This window comes from Phoenix dactylifera, unplaced genomic scaffold (assembly GCF_009389715.1).
Source record: "Phoenix dactylifera cultivar Barhee BC4 unplaced genomic scaffold, palm_55x_up_171113_PBpolish2nd_filt_p 001773F, whole genome shotgun sequence".
NCBI lineage: Eukaryota > Viridiplantae > Streptophyta > Magnoliopsida > Arecales > Arecaceae > Phoenix > Phoenix dactylifera.
Window position 1 is genome coordinate 46,295 of NW_024069071.1, and position 14,685 is coordinate 60,979.

The 14,685-nt window shown below is 50.2% G+C and overlaps 1 protein-coding gene across 1 annotated transcript; it reads right to left on the reverse strand.

The window, feature by feature from the left end:
* Positions 1 to 7,954: 7,954 nt before the first annotated feature.
* LOC120109077 (NAC domain-containing protein 90-like) lies at positions 7,955 to 9,858 on the reverse strand. Its single transcript, XM_039122812.1, has 3 exons — positions 9,553 to 9,858; positions 8,955 to 9,250; positions 7,955 to 8,874 (listed from the first exon to the last, which is right to left on the reverse strand). The coding sequence occupies exons 1-3, from the start codon at positions 9,704 to 9,706 to the stop codon at positions 8,599 to 8,601; spliced, it is 726 nt and encodes a 241-aa protein (XP_038978740.1). The 5' UTR covers positions 9,707 to 9,858; the 3' UTR covers positions 7,955 to 8,598.
* Positions 9,859 to 14,685: the final 4,827 nt, after the last annotated feature.

The following is a 14,685-nucleotide window of genomic DNA, read 5'->3' on the forward strand; positions in this document are numbered from 1 at the left end:
GGCCCCGAACTGGGAAGGACCATACCGAGTCACGCGCATCCGCCGACCCGGGACTTATCAGCTAGAGTCCCTAGACGGGACTCTCATTCCGCGGAGCTGGAGCTCTGAAAATCTCCGCGTGTACTATCAGTAGAACCCCAAGGGGTTCCTCATTATTCGATTTCATTCTATGGATTTCATTTCATAATTAATTTATGATTTCCGAGCTCACCGATTCTCCTGATTATCTCATGGTGTCAGGTTTATCTCTCCTTCCCTGACCACGGTCGGGATGCCCTGCCACAACGAGATGCCTCGGTTACCGGGATGGCCCGAGACGTCGGGGTGCGGTCTTAGGTGACCAGACGAGCTCGGCTCGTTCTCCATCGGCTTCCACCGTCGAGCTCGGCTCGTGCTCCCCGACTATGAGTTGCGGTCCTCTCTGACCAGACGAGCTCGGCTCGTTCGCCTACCCTGACCACGGTCAGGATGCCCCGAGACGTCGGGATGCCCCGATTCATCGGAATGCCCTGAGACGTCAGGATGCCCCAATATATTGGGATGCCCTGCCACAACGGGATGCCCCGATCCGTCGGGATGGCCCGAGACGTCGGGGTGCGGTCTTAGGTGACCAGACGAGCTCGGCTCGTTCTCCATCGGCTTCCACCGTCGAGCTCGGCTCGTGCTCCCCGACTATGAGTTGCGGTCCTCTCTGACCAGACGAGCCCGGCTCGTTCGCCTACCCTGACCACGGTCAGGATGCCCCGAGACGTCGGGATGCCCCGATCCGTCGGGATGCCCCGAGACGTCGGGATGCCCCGGCTAAAGGGATGCTCGAGACGTCGAGATGAGTTGCGGTCCTCTCTGACCAGACGAGCTCGGCTCGTTCTCCATCGGCTTCCACCGTCGAGCTCGGCTCGTGCTCCCCGACTATGAGTTGCGGTCCTCTCTGACCAGACGAGCTCGGCTCGTTCGCCTACCCTGACCACGGTCAAGATGACCCTGGACAGGATGCCCCGAGACGTCGGGATGCCCCGGTTACCGGGATGGCCCGAGACGTCGGGGGGCGGTCTTAGGTGACCAGACGAGCTCGGCTCGTTCTCCATCGGCTTCCACCGTCGAGCTCGGCTCGTGCTCCCCGACTATGAGTTGCGGTCCTCTCTGATCAGACGAGCTCGGCTCGTTCGCCTACCCTGACCACGGTCAAGATGACCCTGGACAGGATGCCCCGAGACGTCGGGATGCCCCGGTTACCGGGATGGCCCGAGACGTCGGGGTGCGGTCTTAGGTGACCAGACGAGCTCGGCTCGTTCTCCATCGGCTTCCACCGTCGAGCTCGGCTCGTGCTCCCCGACTATGAGTTGCGGTCCTCTCTGACCAGACGAGCTCGGCTCGTTCTCCATCGGCTTCCACCGTCGAGCTCGGCTCGTGCTCCCCGACTATGAGTTGCGGTCCTCTCTGACCAGACGAGCTCGGCTCGTTCGCCTATCCTGACCACGGTCAAGATGACCCTGGACAGGATGCCCCGAGACGTCGGGATGCCCCGGTTACCGGGATGGCCCGAGACGTCGGGGTGCGGTCTTAGGTGACCAGACGAGCTCGGCTCGTTCTCCATCGGCTTCCACCGTCGAGCTCGGCTCGTTCTCCATCAGCTTCCACCGTCGAGCTCGGCTCGTGCTCCCCGACTATGAGTTGCGGTCCTCTCTGACCAGACGAGCTCGGCTCGTTCGCCTACCTTGACCACGGTCAGGATGCCTCGAGACGTCGGGATGCCCCGGTTACCGGGATGCCCCAATACGTTGGGACGTGGTCTTCATTGACCAAACGAGCTCGGCTCGCTCTCCACCGACTTCAACCCACGAGCTCGGCTCGTTCTCTCTGCCGACGTCCTCGAGGAACGGATCCGAGCAGAGGAGCGTCTTCGGTCGCCTCGGCGCAAGGACGCACTTGGTACCAGGTACCCATTCATTTAATGTCTTCACATTATTTTATTCTTGGACTTCTCTCTGCCGACGTCCTTGAAGAACGGACCCCGAGCAGAGGAGCGTCTTTGGTCGCCTCGGCACAAGGACGCACTTGGTACCAGGTACCCATTTATTTAATGTCTTCACATTATTTTATCCTTGGATTTCTCTCTGCCGACGTCCTCGAAGAACGGACCCCGAGCAGAGGAGCGTCTTCGGTCGCCTCGGCGCAAGGACGCACTTGGTACCAGGTACCCATTTTTTTAATGTCTTCACATTATTTTATTCTTGGACTTCTCTCTGCCGACGTCCTTGAAGAACGGACCCCGAGCAGAGGAGCGTCTTCGGTCGCCTCGGCGCAAGGACGCACTTGGTACTAGGTACCCATTTATTTAATGTCTTCACATTATTTTATTCTTGGACTTCTCTCTGCCGACGTCCTTGAAGAACGGACCCCGAGCAGAGGAGCGTCTTCAGTCGCCTCGGCGCGAGGACGCACACGGTACAAGGTACCCATTTATGCTTTTACATTAATGTTTTTACATTATCTATTGCCCTCGGATCTCTACCGATGTCCTCAAAAAATGGACTCCGAGCAGAAGAGCATTTTCAATCGCCTCGGCGAAAGAATGCTCACGACACCAAACTACTATACTATGGTGAATCCTTGTCACGAGCTGACGAGTATTCAACCCAATTGGTGAGAAAGAATCTGGTCCGCCCTGGTAACTCGAGGCTCGGACCCAAAGTTCACTAACTTCGTTAAAATTTAAGTCCCAGAGGCCGCCTTAGGGCTTGGTCGAATTCTGGACTAAGCTCGGAAAGACTCTCCGAGACCAAATCCCTTTGGCATAAGCGTTGAAAGACCGAGCAGCGGAGCTCGGCAAGCCGAACCTAAAAGCCCTGTGGCGGGTAAAAGCTGAGGCCCTAGAGCCCACATCCTCGGAACCTAAAACGGATCCGAGCAGAGAAGCTTGGACTACAATAGGCGAGTTTCCGAAAAAGATATTCATTCCAAAAAGCCCGTAGGCTAAGTACGAAAATTCGGGTTTGGCCCTTACAAGTATGGGGGGCCATCCCGACTTAAACAAAATAAAGCAAAAATTACACTAAGATTCGAGCTCGACCACTTCGGCTTCAGCAGTGCCAGGAGTGGTTGGCTCAGCAGCCGGGACCCCCTCAGTGGCTTCGGCAGCGATAGGAGTAGCCTCGGAGGCGACCTCGGTCACTTCGGGGACGGCTACGGCCGCTTCGGTCCCCGAAGTTTCTGCCTCCGCTGCCGGCCTTTTGACCCCTGCTCCCGGCTGGAGCAGGTTTACACCAAAATCCGGAAGGAGCTGCCGCAGTTGGTTGCGGAAATCCCGGAAGCCCTGGATTAGCCCATTCACGCCCTCCTCTTCTAGAAGGTCGCGAAACTCCGCCGATTCGCGGAAGAGCCTCACCGCGTTCTGAGCCTGCCCTCGAGCCTCGAGCTCCCGGGCTTCATGATAGGCGGCCTTCCGCTCAAGGTCCCTTAGCCCCCGCTCGAGCTCTAAGTGGCGGCCGCGGGCATTCTCCACCTCCTGCCCGCGGGCGGCCAGCGCCTGCTCGGCCTTGGCCAGGCGGCTTTCTGCGGCGCGCAGCTCGGACCTCGTCAATGCGTGCGCGCCCTTCTCCTCCTCAAGCTCTGCGGTCAGAGCTCGGACTCCCTCCTCGGATGCTCCGACTTTTCCTTGGAGCACCTGACGTTCGGCCTCGGCGGCTTGGTACTTCGCCTCGGCGGCTAGGTACCTCGCCTGGGCCTCGTCGTAACTGCGCTGGCACCTCCGGGCCTTCTCCCGGTATTCTTGGACTAGGTGCATCGGCATCTCCGTCTCGTGCAAACGCTATAAAAGAGACGAAAAGAAAAACGTAAGGCGCCACTAGTAAAAAATCTATACAGATTACACAGGAGGAAAATTTTACTTACCCGAACGGCGTTGCAGCGAGTAATGTCTATGAAAGCATTGTAGCTCATGGACTGCATCGCGGCCCGGTCAGCCGGGAGCAGCGCGAGCCGAAATACTTCGCGCGCTACTCGAGGATCTTCGAGGGCTGAATCGCCCTCGAACACCGACCAGGTGGGTGCAAAAGGCACCCGCTCTTCCGAGCCCGACGAACCCGGGAGGCCAGCGTCGGCTGGCCTAGGTGGAGCCAACCCCAAAGCTCCCTGACTGCTCCCTGGTTCGGAGCTAGGGGGTTGGGGTCGGACGAGCGGCCGATTTGACCGCCGCACGACTATAGCGGGCCGTGCAAGCACGGGACCCGCGGATCTCCTCCCCTGATCGGCAACTGAAGCATCCTGCCGACCAGGAACTTGCGCTAAAGGCGCCGGGCACGGGGGCGCCCCTGAGGCTCCCCTGGAGCCCGAGCCCCCGGAATCCGCGCCGTCCCCCCGACCAGCATCGGGACGCACGGGGCGAGAAGGGCCCGCCTCGGGATATGCGGGACGAGAGGGGCCCGCCTCGGGATGCGCGGGGCGGGAAGGACCCGCCTCGGCTACTGCCGCCGCCGAGGGAGTCGAGGTTGCCGAGACCTTTTGCTTCTTCCTCGGCTCGGTGGGCTCACCCGAGAGCTCGGCTGCCCTCTTCTGGTAGCGGGCGTAGAGGACCTCGCTCTTGGTCACCATCTTGGCGATGTTTGCAAAGACGAACAAAATTAGAACATTAGAACAATTAAGGAAATGAAAGAGGCATTGCTATTATCCTTACCCTGAGGACGTGCCGAGCTCAGCCCCACGTTCACCAGAGCGTCCTCGCTAATGAGGCCGTTCAGCAAGATCCCATCCCCAAGGCCGCGGATGGTGTCGAGGGTCTCCTGCTCACGCGGAGAAAGCTGGGGGGGCCTGTTGATGGACTTAAGATGGGTAGGCCCCCACCTGGGGTCAAACCCCCAGGACCGTTCAGAGCCAAGGAAGAAGAACTTCTCCTTCCAGCCATGAATGGACGAAGGGGCACCATGGAAGAGTGGCCGACCCGCCCGAAGGGCGATGTAAAGCCACTCCCCGTCTCCCGGATTCGACTTAAAGACAAAAAGTCGCCGGAAAACATTAACAGAGGTCGGAATCCCCTGCAGTAAACACAGTGACAGGAAACCCATCACTGTCCTCCAAGCATTCGGAGTGAGTTGCGCCGGGACCAACCGGCATACTGTCAGCAACTCATTCACGAAGCTGTGAAGAGGAAATCGGAGGCCGGCCCAGAGTGACTCCTGGTGCACTCCGATCCGGCCTACCGGAGGATCAGTTATCTGATCCCTTCGCCTGGCGGGTTCCAAACGGAACCCCTGAAGAGGGAAAAACCACTCTTCGGTCATTTCGACCTCCAGGACGCTCATGGTGGATACGACTTCACTGGGGAGAGAACGCATTGTAGGGGAAGAAAAGGATTAAAAAAGCAAAAAGGACAACCTGGGAAAGATGCCGGAGAAAAGGGACTTCGGTCTGAGGAAGACTGGAAGAATAGAAAGCTGGAAGCAGAAAATAATAGGAAGAGGACAGAGGGCCAGGGGAGAGTTTAAATAGACCTCCCCAATGGCCCGGATCAGCGAGAAAAACGCTGTATCCTGTTTAGATGACGACGCGTGTCAGTCCAAAAGACAGAACGACGCATTTAATTAGGGCTAGCGCTTCGGACGCCGAAGCGCCCCATCGGATCGTGCGGCCCCATCATGAGCCCACGACGCGAGGACGCTTCGCAAAAAGCGTCCCAATAATGAGACTTTTCGGGAAGGAAGAGACGCCGCCTATTAAAGACACCTCGAAGCGCTTGATAATTCAAAATGCGCAATAAATTAGGATTTTCGGAATCCGTAATGACCCAACTGGAGCTACTTCCCACGTTCCAGCTGGTAGCCAACTGGAACTCGGAAGTCGGGGGGTAGTGTTGGGGGAAAAACCCCAAGTCATACCGTCACGGAGGCGCTCGGCCAACGGGCGCCGGCCAGAAAGGCGCTCAGCCAAAGAGTGCCAACCGGAAAGGCGCTCGACCGAAGAGTGCCGACCAGCAGGGTGCTCGGCCAGAGAGCACCGACCAGAGAGAGCGCCAAGAAGAGGCGCCCAACCAAAATGACCAAGTAGGGATGCTCGGCCAGAAAGGCGCTCGACCGAAGAGTGCCGATCAGCAGGGTGCCCGGCTAGAGAACGCCGACCAGAGAAAGCGCTTGCCTAAAGAGCGCCGACCAGGAAACCAACCAAAGAGCGCAAGTAAAGACGCTCACCCAAAGGGCGCCGAGCAGAAGTACTATGAAGCAACCCCGCCACAGGGCGCCCCATTGGGCGACCAGCTCGGCTCGGCACCCCTGCCGAGCCGATTGCCTTGGACCAAATGTTCAACTTCCGCCTAACCCTCTAAGCCTGAGGGACCTGACAACTCCACTACAACCTGCCGCTATCTCCAAGCCATCAAGGCATAAGATCTCCGCAGGTATTCGGCACGACCTGCCATTAATGCATGAGACCCCCTCGAGTCTCCGATGCACTCAGTCATTTAATGAACACGGCTCAAGGCGATCTCCGAATCACTGAACCATCAAAGCGTATGGCTCTCCCTGACCGCCGGTTCACTCGGTAATAAATGCACTTACCATCCACGGACCCCAGGCCTACCACGGCCGGCGGTTCAACCACCCCAACAGGTCCGATCGACCGTGACAACTCCCTGGTTCCGGTCTGATTCGACCTTATTTTCCACCACGCCATTAATGGGCCAAATCGCGCCCAATTATTACAAAACAGGACAAACCTCCTGTCACCTCCCAGGTAACAAAAATCCTCCTATAAAAGGAAACCTGGAGGGGAAAAGGGGGGAGGACCAAAAAATAGAAGGAAAAACCCGAAGCTGGAGAGAATCCTCCTGGACCGGGTGGAGAGAAGTAAACAACACAGACAATTGAGGAAACGGATCCTCTGGACCTTATCCAAATATTCTCTCTGTCTTCTCCACATACTCTCTTCCCTGCTCTCTCCACATATTTGCCCCCTCTGACTTAAGCATCGGAGGGCCGGCGCCGGGGAGCCCGGCCACCGGTTTTCTTGCAGGACTTACGCCCCCCAGGAGGACGCCACCCGCCGGCACGCCATCGACCACCGCTCCTACGGCGGACTTGCACCCCTCCAGGAGGACGCCACCAGCCGGCGCACGGTCATCCACCGTCCCTGCGGCGGAGCCCCTCCTTCCCCTGGCTTCGTGACGGCCCCCGGGTCCAATTTCCAGCAACAGTGACCACAAGGCCGCACTAGCCCCTGCGGTTGAGGGCATGCAGCCACATTTAACCCCTATAGCGTAAGTCATGGGTCATATTTAATCCTGTGGTATAGGTCATGTAATCAAATCCCGGATCTATAATATAGTCAAGTTGAGAGCTAGATGATATATACATATGTATGTGTACATACACACACACACACATAAGCCAAACATTCTTTTCTTTCATGGTACCACTTTGAATTTTACTACTTGATCCAATAATATAAATACAATACAATTTATACATAATGAGTGAGAAATCATGCAGTTAACTGACAATAATGCAATCATAAATCAAATTCATATAATTACAGAAATTTCGCATACAACTAAATTTGGAATCATACTAAAAATTTGCATAACATTGAATATAGAATATTTTACAAATAATTTCAATAAATACTACAAAGTGTAACATATTACTCATTTTGTAGATACCCACAATTAGGTCATCTAATCGCTTTATATACAAGGATGCTTTAGCATCTAAAACCCCCCAAAGTTGAATACATGAATTGAAAGAAGCATAATTTACATTCTTGACAAAATAACAATCAGCAAAGTTTCAACAAATTAGAGCTACGTTAACATTTGAAAATAATTTCCAAAAGTTCTCCAAAGTTTTGAAAAATCAAATTATTAAAATAACAGGCTGATACATGAATTTACTGCTGTTCTAACAGGCTACTGCTCTTGCTCTGTTCTCCTCCATAGCCCCCCCCCCCCCCCCCCCCCCCCCCTTGGGGCTTAGCTTTAAGAGAGAGGAGAGAGAGTAAGTGAAATAGTGTGTGGCTTTATGATAAACTGTTCAAGCTCTTTGGGCCGGGGTTTCCCAAATCCTTATAGACTTTGGTTGAGCTCTTGGGGCCCGATTTGCTCCTGCGAGTCCAAATCATAAACTGTTCAAGCCCAAGGCTTGCATGACCCCAGTTGCTCATGGCTCATTCACCCACTTGAAACGAGCTTTTGTCTCGCCACCCTGTGTGATGTACCACTTGACGAGGTGGAATTTTACTCCATGAGATCCATACAAATAGGTGAAAGCAACTTGACACTTTGAAACGCGTCATGGGTGACGATTGACTGATGACGATGAGATGAACGCGGTGCCGAATAATTCCACCATTAGTCAATAGAAGAAAACTAATCAAACCCAAGTTTGGCCTGTCGGCCATACGACTAGAGTTGCTCTAAGCATTATATATCTCTCCTCTTCAAACTTTTTTTTTCCTTCTCTTTTTCATATTCTTTTTTCCTACCCTTTCTCTCCTTATAATTAGTGATGCCAAGTTATAAGAAATCAATATCTATTTTTTGAATTAATCAATAAAAAAATAAATTAATTATGGAGGGAGAGAGAGAGAGAGCTTGAACTCTCTCTCTCTCTCTCTTCAAGCCCAATCCAACAAGTCCCAACCATTGTCCTCAATTCCGTTGGGATCATTGGTTCTTCGATGATGCATCGGGCGGCTGCAGACATCGTCTTCGGGCGAGGAGCTACCCTCAGACCTGGCTCTCTTGGCCATGAATCTTGTCTCCATGGAGGGCAACGCTTCAGGCGTTCTTCGACTCTCGCTTGCTGTAATCGCGACGGGAGGACGCCGATCGAATGCTCTGATGATCTCCGATCTTGTATAGACTCGACACAAGCTAAATTCGCCTCGTTGCTACACAATCAAACAATACAAGATCGCTATAAAAAGAAGCAGATGATAAACTAAAGGTTTCAAAGAGTCGGAATTATTACCTTTGATATTTCAGTTGACATAGTGGTGGCTGCATCTTCTTTAAATGCCCGATACTCGTTCATCTTCCATATGGTTTTGGTTCCTGTGGGAGCTCTTCCTTGGTAAAAGACCATGGTCTTCTTCACACCGATGACACGGTTGGCGGAGGAGTAGACGAGGCTAGGGGAGCCGGTGGCCTTCCAGTACCCGGAAGGTGTGGTTCGAGTCGGTCTACCCCCATGAGCTTCCCTCTCTTGCCTTGGGCAGAAGAAGAACCATTGCTCGGAGTCTCGAATGCATGGCTCTCCTGAAATCTCTGCATGCAGTGATTATTTATTGGAAGTCAGTTTATGATTCAGATATGATAATAGTGTTGGAAAGTACTTCAAAGAGCTAGAGACTTGATGTGAAGGTGAAGGAGAAAGAAATTAAGCATATACATAGATTCACAAATTATTAAAATTAAAGCAACCGACTGAAGATCAAGGTGACGAGTCGGATATAGAACTACCCAAGGATGTGAATATTTTTATTCTTGGTTTCTCTGCTAAAAGCGAATAAGGCTGAAATAGAAAAAAGAGTGAGAAGAAAATGAACTAGTACAAAATGAGTGCTTACGAGGGAGCTGCCATGGATCGAAGCAGTACACATCGGCGACGGGGATGACTCGTTCCATGTCCTCTCTCCTGCTGTTGAGCTTGTTGCGAAGGTAAAAACTCAATAATTCTTCTTCTGTTGGGTAGAAACGATAGCCTGGTGCAAGATTATTCATTTCCCTGCTTCTTTTCCTTATCTATCAACCTTTTTGGATCTTGGAAGATGTTGCTGATTGCCCCCCTCTCTCTATGGAGCTTCTATTTAGTTGTGGAAGCTTGCAAGTTGAAGGAAAGGTGTGCTTCTATATGTGTAAGTTGGTGTAAAGTGCATATATATATATATATATATATATATATATATATATATATATATATATAGCAAGGCTTTAGATTGGGGGGAGAGAAAAGAGCAGTGGGGTGGTGTGGGGCTGATTGAGACTGCTTCTGTGGAAATTTCCAAGAGCGTGGTGGGACTTGTGGAAAACTAGGGGAAAGGAGGACTCAGTCATTCCCCGCTCCGTTCCCTTTCACATAAAACGATTAGCTAGAAAAAAATACTGTTCCTGGACTGGTGACGAAAGGCAAGACTCAAGCCACCAAGGTAGTAGCCTGGTGGTAATGGGGCGATAATTCCGCCCAAGTTGCCCGGGTTCGAAACGCACGGGCGTCGATTAAATTAGGGGACCGGATGCCCCACGCTCGGCTGGTTTGTTGGCGGTTATGCTTTCCTTCCACTTGTACCAAGGTGGCACTGGGGTGACGTACCCACACGTGAGGCGGTGAACCCAGTGGGGTGAGCCCACGGGTCGGGGAAGGCACGCGAAACCTGCGACCTGTATCGAACATTCCCTAGTGGAAGGGGGGCTCAGTAATGGGGCTGCTACGCGGGTGGGCTGGTCCCTCCTCCTCCCCTCCTATTCTTTTACCAAAAAAAAAAAAAAAGGCAAGACTCAACCCTTACCACAGATCTTGTACCCTGCTCCCCTGATCCATGCCAGAATAGGCAACATGGATGGCTGCAGCCTCAATACGAGTCAAGAATGACAAACGAAGAGAAATTTTTGCATGAGAGTTCAATCAAAATTGATGCAATCAAGGGTATAGTTGGTTGGGAAGAGTTAAGACTCTGAAATGCAAATGAAAATGAGTGACTTTTGCTCCAGCCATTTGGTTGGAGAGAGTTTCATTTCCATTCTGATTCTAAAGGAGAGTGGATATACCCCAATCCTCTAAAATCAAATTTCTTCTCTTTCCGAGTATTCAAATTACATTCCGATTTTGATTGCGGTTACGAACCAAATATGCCAGAGGATATAGCCATTTCGATTCCCACCAATTTATTTCGATTCCGATTTTCGTTGCGAACCAAACACGTGCATATATTAAATATTCTCCTAAATTAAGATATAAGGATGACAATCAAACATCTGATCAAAAAAGTCATACCCCGCACCCAGCACCCGGATCTGGCATGCGACACAGCCACACACTCCCTAAAAAAGAGTTCTATATATTATAACCTCAATATCATTGAACAATAATAATCTCAATTCATACCAAACAACTAAGTTGGTCCAATTACCAAAATTTGATTATCCAATCGGTATCAGTGATGCTCTATCTAATCATTCCCTCCACCTGTGATCTCAACTTTAGCCATGTACTATACAACCTACAATTCTGAAAAAAAACAGAAGTAATATCTGGGTGCTTGGATTGATTGGATCTAGTTAGTCTAACAAGTCAACTCAAGAGTTAGGCTGCACTATAGTATAGATACCTCAATAAAGATTGATGATGATGAAATTCAAACTTGCTCAATAATTGCTATGGTGGGGGCTGGTACGCCGCCTGATGACTATAGACCAGAGACGACCAAAAGTCATTGAAAGACGCCCTTACCAGGTCCAACAATTCTAGAGAAAGACAATCCAAGTAGAGAGAGAAACAAGAGAGTGAAGAGAGAGAAAAGTAGAGAGAGAAGAGAGAAAGCCTTCTTCCTCTTCTCAACATAGGGGAGACTCTCCCTCCCCCTCTCCTTCTCAAACAAAGCCATGGAAGAGTCGATGGACAGTGGCCTACAATAGCCTCAGGCAGTCGGCAGCAACGGCAGCTGCAACAGCCTAATGTCCAGCCTTCAGTGATAACCACAGTGGCATCAACACCTACGTCGGCCAGCGGTGGACAAAAAAAGAGAAGGTAGTCGCTAGGTCAGCTCAAAATGGGAAGAGCTGGGTATTGCAGCTCACTAGCCAGCGATCAAGTCTTGGCTGTGGTAGTAGAGCTTGACCGAAGCTCTGGCAAGAACCCTGGCCTATTTCGGTGACCGTGAACGCAGGAGGAAGAGTCACCGAAATAGGGGTACCCAGTGACTTGTCGGGTTAATTCAAAGAAAAACATGGCTAGATGGCTAGAAGAAGAAGAAGAAGAAGAGAGGAGTGGCTTGGGTCTTACTCAATCCGGCGAAGATCCGTTGGCGTTTCTGGTAAGGAATCAAAAGGAAAAAATCTCAAGTTCTAGGCGAACTCGAATTGCTCTCGAGGAGTCTCCCAAGCTACCGGGATCGGAGGAGGAAGAAGACTCCCATTGGAATCTACTTGGATCATGCCACTGTGCATGGTTGACTGGGCTTCGCTACTCCGGGCTGGTCCACGAGCCCCCCCAAAAAAATTCGGAATTATTACAAAAAATCAGTGTAGAATGGAAAAAATTATATAATTTAAATAAGCATCTGGTATAAAATTTTTAATCAAGACATATTAGATATAAATAAAAAATCAATCCAGCAGGTGGACCTCAATTACCACAAATCTCTATTACTGCATTGTATATAGATATAAAAGAGTTGCTTCCATTGTTCTGGCAGATGAGGCTGTAGCAGGCTTCCTCAATCCCTCTAAATCACCACAATCAAAACAAAGGAAGGGTTTTGTCCTATGTCTGTACTATACTTTGTCAGTACAGTATCCGGCACTTTCACAGTATTTGGAAGAAGAAGACAATAACTGCATCCCAGAAGTTGCGTGAGTATCTTAAAAGATTGAGGAAGCATTTCTTTTTCACTTGTCCTTTAGTTCTAAGCACCTCAGTGTTACTTTCTGGTACTTCACCATAGCACCAAAAATCATTCTCCAACACTTCACAAATTTTATTCTAATAGTTCATGAGTTTAAGTGGTTTCGAAAGTTGAATTTAGTTGCGACATATGTGACCTTCACCTTGGAAAAATTAACAAGTTAAATGCATGTAATATGTATAGTGCAACAGCCACGATTGATGTAACAAATGATCAACTAATTTGTAATCATCACATCCTTTAGATCAAAAGGTACATTAAAACCATTATAGTATTAAAAGGTACTTATTTTTACATAGGATTTCCAATACGATAGATATATAGAATGTAGAATTTCTATATTTTCTCGAAAGAATTTAGTCTCTTAATTAATTTTTTTTTTTTTGGCTGAAATAGAAGTATTATACATAACGTGCATGTACGGCTACAATTTACCCAAAGAATCTTAAATAATTAATGATCCAACAAATGTATTACTCCCAACAATTGAATCATTCTTTGCTGCTTATTTCCTTGCCCACCACCCCAAACAAAGATCAATGACATGCAAGATTCATTGACCAAAGTCCTTTCTGATGTTGAGCACTTACAGTTTTCCATCTTATGACAAGGAAAGAAGTGTTGGCTTGTTAAAGAGTCTAGTGCATGGAACTTTGTCTCTTTCCCTCAAGAACCGCGTAATCCGAAGATCTAAAGGGCCTTCTTGGCCCCCCACACACACGAATGCCAGTTCAACTTGAAGGAGCCATGCTGACAATTTCCACAAAGTACACAACATCAAACACTACAGTGTTTTTGGCTGGCAAAATCTCACCTCCAGTATTCTCCCACCTATCAGAGCGTGATGACCAGCCTTATCCTGCGTTGCAACTTGCAAAGTGGCAAAAAGTTTCTGATATATGTTTTTCACAAGGGTTGCCATGATAGCTGTACCCAATAAACCTTAGGAGGACTTGGGATCACACCTTGGAACGAGTCATGGATGATGTCGGTAGTCCTCATCGACGCGTATCCATTGACGACCGTGTCTTCCCTTCTCCCAAGTTCTACTCCCATCTTTTGAGACTCTTCTCTTGTAAAGAAATTGAGTGGGATCCAAATCGGATAAGAGAGAGATGGAGAGCGAGGGGAGACACGCGGTTCCTTTTGGAGAGCTACTGGAGCTAATTGTAGATGACGTTCAACAGTGAGTCCTGTCCGTCTTCCGTTAAGCAAGACTGAACGCAAGCTGGATGTGGTAGTCTGACCCAGTCTAATTGAGTTGAGTGGAGTTTAGCCTAAAAGCAGGTCTGATGTCAGTGATTATAAATGCCTGAGATTCGAGGTTACCTTCAAAAGAGATGTTAATTATGTATTCTTTGAATGGGTCCAAAGGTTGTTGCCGATGATTTTAATTAGTTGATGGTTGGTGATGTTTTGGAATATTGCTACACAGGAGGGGTTGATGGGCCCTCAGATTGGGGTTCGGGTTGTATCTATCGCTGTGGAAAAGAATTATTCTCATTCTTTTGTGACGTCAATTGTTGGATTGTGTAATAACCACTTTAAGGTCTATACAGACGTATGGTGAAAAAAGAATTTAGAGGCCACCAAGGTAGTAGCCTGGTGGTAAGGGGGCGATAATTCCGCCCAAGTTGCCCGGGTTCGAAACGCGCGGGCGTCGATTAAATTAGGGGACCGGATGCCCCACGCCCGGCTGGCTTGTTGGCGGTTATGCTTTCCTTCCACTTGTACCAAGGTGGCGCTGGGGTGACGTACCCACACGTGAGGCGGTGAACCCAGTGGGGTGAGCCCACGGGTTGGGGAAGGCACGCGAAACCTGCGACCTGTATCGAACATTCCCTAGTGGAAGGGGGGCCCAGTAATGGGGCTGCTACGCGGGTGGGCTGGTCCCTCCCCCTCCCCTCCTATTCTTCACCAAAAAAAAAAAAGAATTTAGAGTTCTTTGAGATCTATGCAAGATGCGATTCAATGGTCGATGTTGCGAAAGAAGATCAATTATTCTTTCGTACGAAAGATACATCCCGAACCTCTTAGATTGTGTCCATAAGGCTATACTAATGTGGGCACAGAGGATAA